The 8,428-nt window shown below is 34.5% G+C and overlaps 2 protein-coding genes across 2 annotated transcripts in view; one reads left to right on the plus strand and one right to left on the minus strand.

The window, feature by feature from the left end:
- The window catches only part of LOC128250478 (uncharacterized protein K02A2.6-like), an 86,062-nt gene that overhangs the window by 64,077 nt on the left and 13,557 nt on the right, over window positions 1-8,428 (minus strand). The window contains exon 2 of the mRNA XM_052975796.1: window positions 6,554-6,621. Coding sequence (XP_052831756.1) covers window positions 6,554-6,621 — 68 coding nt within the window. The remainder of the gene's footprint in view (window positions 1-6,553; window positions 6,622-8,428) is intronic.
- Window positions 1-8,428, plus strand: part of LOC106871880 (protein-glutamine gamma-glutamyltransferase K) — a 427,287-nt gene that overhangs the window by 577 nt on the left and 418,282 nt on the right. The gene's annotated exons all lie outside the window — the stretch shown is intronic.

Raw genomic sequence — 8,428 nt, forward strand, 5'->3', positions numbered from 1 at the left:
ATATATATATATATATATGTATGTATGTATGTATGTGTGTGTGTGTGTGTGTGTGTGTGTGTGTGTGTGTGTGTTTGTGTTCGTCCTTTGTTTGTGTATACTGGTGCAAATCAGTGTAAATACTTTGTGGTACTTCTAAGTACAGTCTACTGTAAAAAAAAAAGACAAAATCTATGAAGGGACGTAACCCTTATAAATATAGACATTCGATGAAATGTCTGCTGTTCATTTTATCAATCATTAAGGACGAGAGTCAATATAATTGAATACTGTTGAAGGCCGTGTTCCCAAAGGAACGTTTCATTTACTGACTGCATACCATTTTTTATGTAACGTATAGTCCGTTTTTTCCCAGCTTATAAACCTAAAGACCATTCTCAAACCAGTTTTAAAGCATCTTCATTAAGCTAAGAACCCGTTTATATACCACTTTCATTTAGCCTATAGACTATTTTCATCCAGCCGATACATATTTTTATCCAACCTATTGACATTTTCACTCAGCCTGTTAATCTTCTCTTCCATCAAACCAATACGCATGTTTGTTTAGCCTCTAGATATTTTCAACTAGCCTAATTATCAGTTTCCAAGCTGCTTATAGGCCATTTCTACTCTGCCTATATACATTTTCATCCAGCCTCTTAATCTGTTTCTTGCAGCCTATAGACAATCTCTATCCAACCTATTCACATTTTCATCCAAGTTTTAAACATTTTCAATCGTCCCGCAACGATATATTCTTAATTATTAATCTTAAACGGTGAAAATCGGTCCTGTATTTTCTTTATATTGGTTTTAATTATAGATTGCGGTCATACTTGGCTGAGGGATTTTAGTCGATTATATCGATACTTGTACTTGTTATAATCTGACATTTATTTGATCAATCTCTGTTTATCGAATAAAGGTTGTTAAAAGTATTTTACCTGGTCGCATAAAAAGATGAACCTCAAAGCACCGTTTTTATAACGGTATGTATAAAATACAGATACACACACATTCATGTATGTATGTGTGCGTGTATATATATCTATGGCAGGCTTCTGGATAGTTTCCGTCTTGAAAATTTTACTCAGAGTGTATTCATTACTTTCTCAACTGTCAACAGTAGAAAAACTCTTTCTCAGTGTTCTACTCAGTAGACACGAAGCCGGAGCCACGTCTTTGCTAAGCGACCCTCTTAATGACATGTTTGCATTTACTTGTTATCACCCTCCCATCATCCCCTACTCTATTGCTTCTCTAGAAAATAGGGATTTGGGAAATTTGTAGTTCTATTTACAGTAATTCTAGGTTCTGGAGAAATATTTAGGTTGTAATTCCATACCTTAAGATAATTTTTAGAAAAGATTTATGATATTTGCTCACATCCTCTCTCTCTCTCTCTTTCTCTCCCCCCCCTCTCTCTCTAAATAAATAAATAGTAGCTACCGGTGGTTGCTATAAATATTTAGATATATCACATCCTTAATAATTTTGTTAGTCATAACGGTAACAAAGCATTTAGTAGTAGTGTCTGACATAAAAAAAAAAAAAATGGTGCTTGCACGACTATTTTGTAGAATATCAATAACTATGAAGAAATTCGAAAAAGGAAGTTTCTACTTTCAGAAGGAATTTTTGTTATTTTGTTGATGCGCAGCCGTCATGAATAGTTTGAGATTAGGAAGTTTGTTACTTGTAAATTTTCTGAAGGTGTGGTGTTTATGAGTATAAACATTATAGTGTCGTGTGTTATCTTAACATATGTAAAGAATGCATTTTGGTTAGAAAAGAAGGATCTTTTTTAAAACGGGGGCCACATTTTTCATTAACGAAACACTTTGAAACTTGGAACACTGGTAGAATGTGTCATATAAAACATCTTTTTCTCTTGGTCTTCTTAAAAAAAAAAGAAATCCATAAATTATTCCATGTTAAAGTTGTCGTATTTCTGTAATTTCAACCAATCACTGACGTCCATTCAGCCGATATACATTGAGTGCCGACTACATAAACAAACGATTCTGAAACAATTAACCCTAACCCTAACCCTAACTCTAACCCTAACCCTAACCCTAACCCTAGGGTTAGGGTTAGGGTTAAAGCAAATTTAAAATGAAAAAAGCAAATAAAACGAAGGTATGGAGATTAAATACGCTTTACATCGCTTAATCAGCCAAGGAGTAAATGTAAACAACTGAATACTTGTCAGTGATTGGTTGAAATTATCGAAATAAGACAATTTTTTACATGAAATAAATTCGAATACAAAAATATTTTTCTGTTCTATAACACAAAATAGATAAGTATACGAAGTTTGAGAGTCTTTCGGTACCAAAAACACTACGTAAAACATTAATGAAAAATGTGGACCCCGTTTTAAAAAAGATCCGAAAAGAATTCCATATCTGCTAAATGACATCTATCTTTTATCTTTTATCTTTTACGAGTTCCAGCCATCAGACTGCGGCCATGGTGGGGCACCGCTTTGAGGTATTTAATTTCTTTTTAAGCCAGGAACTTATTTTATCGGTCGCTTTTGCTGAATTGCTAGGTTACGGGTATGTAAACTCATCAACACCGGTTGTCAAGCGGTGTAGCGCGGGACAAACAGAGACAGAATGACACATACATACATATGATATAATATATATAATTATATATTATTCGACAGGTTTCCTTCAGTTTCCGTCTATCAAATCTACTGACAAGGCCTTGTTCTTCCCGAGGCTATAGCACATGACACCCAAGGTGTCACACAGTGGAACTGAACCCGGAGTCGTGATCGAGAAGCGAACTTCATGTCACACAACCACCCCTGTGCTTTATTTTTTGCTCATCCGTTTGATAGTTGCGCCGTCCTAGATATGTTAGAAGTTGTCGTGCGGAACGAACATGGTTGGACCTTGTAGGGCGACAGCAACTGTTCGCTGTCAAAATACTTTAGGGTAAAATAAAATAGCAGCGTTTGGAAAGCTCTCTTGCTTTTATAATAACTACGATCACTATAAAAGATCAGCAGACTAAGGTGTAGAGACTATATTTTATCAAATGTAAGGATCACAGAAATATCTTGATTACGGATGGAAGGATTCTAATGTACATTGCTGTTATGTAGCTCCAGGTCAGCTTTGATTCGCATACCTATTATTAAAGGTGTATTGTATGAAGAACGTTAAGTTGTTATTTTAAGGACTTTTGATTGTTATTTCTAGCAAGGTAAGCTAATACATAAATTTCCACCTATTGACTTCTAGATTTGTGGATTTATCTTCATGGTTTATGCAGTTCAAATGAGAAGTCAGTTGTAGTTGTAGACTGTTTCCTGATGTCTCTGTTCATAAAAAGGCAATGCAATGGCAGACTTATTAAAACGTCGTACAACAACGCCTTGCTATATCTGTTTCAGCCATTTACCTTCTAATTTCAAATCGTTCCATAGTCAACTTTCGCTTTTCATACCCAGACGCAAGTATAATGACGTGTAAGCGCAAGGTGTTTGATTATACACAGAAGGAAGAAGAACACCAAATATGGTGACATAACATGTCATGTGTTGCTAGTTTGCGCCAGACGAATGCTGATTGAAGCAGTCCAGCCGTAACAATAATTTTAGGAGTACTTAAGACAGCATTGTCTGATGCATCTTTCTATTTAATGAGGTAGAGTGTAATTTAATGGAAATTTGAGTGCTGCTTCTTGTAGGTCGGGCGATCATGCAGAGGTTCATTAGGTCTCGAAGGGAGTTCAGCAGGTTCACTGTAATAGAAGAGAGGTGACAGCTAATCTAAAACGATTTTGCAAGAAAATCTTTTCTACTCTAGGCATAACACCCGAAATTTTTGGAGAGAGGGCCAGTCGATTAGATCGACCCCAAGTACGCAACTGGTACTTAATTTATCGACCCCAAAAGGATGAAAAGCAAAGTCGACCTCGGCGAAATGATTTTACAAGATAATATAACCAAAATTGTCTCTAAAAATGGAAACATTGCGATGAGAACATGCTTCAACGCTAAGCAGTTATTGACATTCTATAAGAAACAAAAGTGAGCTACATAAACGAGTTGTTCACTGTTCCTAGGAAGAGCAGTAGCTACATGGACAAACATTTAGTATCCAAATAAAGCCAACCATTTGGTCAGCAATCAATCACGTATCAACATTTGCAACTTCTTGGCCAGCGACATAATCTATCTTTTCGTGCGTTATAACAATGGTTCATGTTCCTCTGTGTTGGTAATTGACACAATATATATCATATCCCGAGCCGCTTCAATGCCCAATATCCCTACCGTATCACACACAAAATTCCGTACTCAATTCTTTGCTGGAATGATCTTCCTCTCAGCTTACACTTTGTCTATATATATCAACACTTAGAAGTCCATGCTAAACACCAATCATACCTCATCTAAAACACTTTCTCTTGGACAATGTAATTAAAAAAAAAAGCAAACATCGAAGCGTTGAATAGACTCCATCTTTCTATCACTCTACTACTACTACTACTACTACTACTACTACTACTACTACTACTACTACTACTACTACTACCACCACCACCACCACCACCACGACCACCACGACCACCACGACAACCACTACTACTACTACTACTACTACTACTACTACTACTACTACTACTACTACTACTACTACTATAGTTTCTGTTCCTTTGAAGTGGTACATTGTGTACTACCCTCACTAGGATTCACTCGATGAACTAAGTCTCTTTTGTTGCTAAACTTGCTCTCCGGACTATCTTGAACACTTCTTTGGAGAATTCCATTTCTCTAAAGGTTTCTTGCCAGTTTACATTTCACAGACAGACAGACCACTTCTTGAAGTAGTCCAATTTGACTATCAACCATTTCTGACTAACTACTGATAGCAGTGCTAATTTGACTACAAATATAAAATGAAAATTAAGAACAACACTAGATGATTTATAAGTAAAGAGATAGGTGTGTGTATGTGTGTGTTGTGAAATGGATTACATATATATAAATCGGAATAAAAAGATGAAAAGTAGTCAGAACGTGTATTGAAATTTGTTTAAACTGGTGTTGCTCCAATTTGCAATAACCAACATTAAGTAATTATAAACCTCCCATTTAGCTATAATAACCATCATTAGCGAAATTTTATATTTTCCTATTGAGCGAAAATATCGTTTTCAAATATGCAAATTGCATCGTAATTGTGTTCTTTAATATTTCACAGACAAAGGCATAGTAAATATTTTTGCTTTTTAACATCTACAATTCCAAGACTGATCGGCAGTATAGAGAACTTTTAGTTTACCTCATTTTTACCTCAAACCGGCAATAAAATCTCGAGTTACCACAGGGAAGCAACATCGAGCGTTGTTATAATTTATATAACTTCTTATTTAGTAAATTTTTTGACGTTTAGCTACAAATTAGATCTTTATATCTGGTGTTTACGACTGAATATGTTCGTGATAGAAGTAATTACACTTGGTTGATAAACTCATTTACTCGTTAAACAATGTTTACAACCTCTAGGTATCACACTAGGCACAAAACCAGAAATTTGCAAGTGAGGGATGTAGTCAATTATATCGCCTCCAGTTCTTATCTGATATTTTTGGTATTTAACTAATTTTAGTTGTATTTGAATTTAGAATGTAAAGATCTGAAAGAAATACTGCTAGGCATTTTGTCCGACACTCGAACAATTCAACCCATGTACCAATCTCATTATATAAGTTAATACAGAGCGGTATGGTACCTTATCTTTCATTGTTTTTTTGTTTTTTTTTTTGCCAAAAATCTAGCAAGTTAGTTGATTTTTACATTATATAGTGAATTAATGTTTTGAGTTCAAATTCTGACAGCAGAGTTAATTATTCACCTTGTTGGAAGACGGACTGGAAAGACTGATAAAGCATAAATATTCGTCTCTTTAAGTTTCGAGTTCCAATTCCATGCTAGTTGATTTCACTTTTCTTTCATCAGTGAGTAAGGTGAAAAAATAAATGTCAGTCGTTCGTTTTTTTAATTATTGTCTTGCACTAGGTCAGCTCTGATTGCGCAGATTTATAATCAAAGGCGTTTCGGCTGTCATCATCCCGTCTTCATGAAAATATTTGGAGCTTCATAATTCCAGTGTCTTTCCCATATCTAAAAACAATAGTAATTTAAGTGAAATTTAACACCTATTTCTAGTAGGTCAAGTGACCACCACATCTCGTTGGTTCGAGAAAATACGATTAAAGTAGTAAGGTCGATTCAATAAACTGTCTCCTTCTGCAAATTTCTATTCTTGTTTCTATGTTGCAAAATTATTCCTCTCTTCATAAGAGATATAATAAATTCATTGAAGTAAAGTCTTAGATTCAAACAACTGGATTTCCTTCTCAATAAAACAAGTATTAGTCCTAGCCAAAAATAAAGTTATTTCTTGAGAATTTTATTAATTTTCCCCATTCGAAAAGGTTTTTAGCACCTGAGCAAAATAAGTTTAAGCTGTCGACCATATATATTCCGCCTTCTCATGCTATTTCCATTGTCATTCATTTGACTTTATAAATAAATATTACTGACCTGGTAGAGTTCTTAGAGTATGGAATTATTGCGCAAACGGTTCCAAAGTTTCGCATTCGTTTATAGTACTATAAATGGAAACAAGTATAGTGAGTTGTAAAACTCAATACAGTAAGAACAGAAAGTATGCGTGTTACAGACTTCAACATATATTTACATACAAGTTCACTACTTCACATCACAGGAACATAATTTTTAAAATCGTGTTCCTGTAATGCAATAACCCTACCTTCTTCATAGATAATATATCAAATTTTTCTTCAACAGCATTAGAAAATCAGATTATTTATGCAATTTTTCGACATAATCATCAAAGATTTACCCATTTCTACGAATTGTGACTTGACACTCCGATAAATTATCTTTATCAGAATGTTCTTTACTTATACACACACACATGCACACACACGCATGTATGTATGTATGTATGTATGTATGTATATATATATATATATATATATATATATATATAACTACTTAAGTATATATATATTATATGAGTGTGTATGTGTATATGTGTGTGTGTATTATATATTATTATATACGTATACATATATATATATATATATATATATATATATATATATATATATATATATATATATATGAATATGAATATGTATATTTATAAAACCATATATTATATATAAATCATTTAAGAGTCGGTTGTGCGACATTTCATTTATCCGACTCCAAATTACAAGACACTTTCACCCCAAATAGTACGTTCTGCTTGCCAGCGGTGATCATTCAATGTTGCCCTGTGGCTAACGAGTTCACTTCGAAACTGCATGGTTCCATGTTCAAGAGTAAGGAAAGACCGTCTTCTAAATTAGGTTCATATCTGACAAACATCTGAGTAAAATTTGGTGGATGGAAACTATGCCGAAGCCCGTCACGCACGTATAAGTATGTACATAGACACATACAAATATGTGCATATACATATGTGAATATACATACACTCACATATATCTGCGTGTGTATATCGGCATGGAGTAAACAAAATCGGTGCGTCGAACAAAAATACTTTGCAGTATCTAGTTACGACCTCGTAATCCGTCTTTGTACCATTGGATTGCATTTCGCATCTTCTGTAAAACAGTATTAGACAAATTACTAGAATTGATATAATCGACTAAAACCCTTCCAAGCATTGCTCCAGTATGACCACACTGAAATGACTGAAACCCTTAAAAGAATAACGGAACAGACCCTATATATATATATATATATATATATATATATATACATATATATAAAGTTAGTTATGCCCGGTCTATAGGGTTACCACGTCCATAAAGGACTTAGCTTCATGACGTTTATTCAGACCCTAATGGCTGGCGGCCTATAACCTCTCTTCAAAATGGATGGAGGTTATAGGTCATTGGCGATTAGAGTCCGTAGAAACGCCGTAAAGCTAAGTGATTTATGGATGCTAAACCCAAGGTTACCCCATGGGCCTGCCATAATTATCTCTACCGATTTACTCTACCACGCTATAACTTAGGGAATGTGCTTCTCTTTCGGATTTATGTTTTACTGACGATATATTTATGTGTGTTTGTGTATATATATATATATATATATATATATATATATGTTTGTGTGTGTATATATATATATATATATATATATATATGTTTGTGTATATATATATAAATATATATATGTATATATACTCTTTACTCTCTTTGCCTTGTTTCAGTCATTTGACTGCGGCCCCAGGACTTATTCTTTGTAAGCCTAGTACTTATTCTATCGGTTTCGGGGACGTAAACACACCAGCATCGGTTGTCAAGCGATGTTGGGAGGGGGACAAACACAGACACACACACACACACACACACACACACACACACACACACACACACA

The sequence above is a fragment of the Octopus bimaculoides genome, chromosome 1 (genome assembly GCF_001194135.2).
Source record: "Octopus bimaculoides isolate UCB-OBI-ISO-001 chromosome 1, ASM119413v2, whole genome shotgun sequence".
Taxonomy (NCBI): domain Eukaryota; kingdom Metazoa; phylum Mollusca; class Cephalopoda; order Octopoda; family Octopodidae; genus Octopus; species Octopus bimaculoides.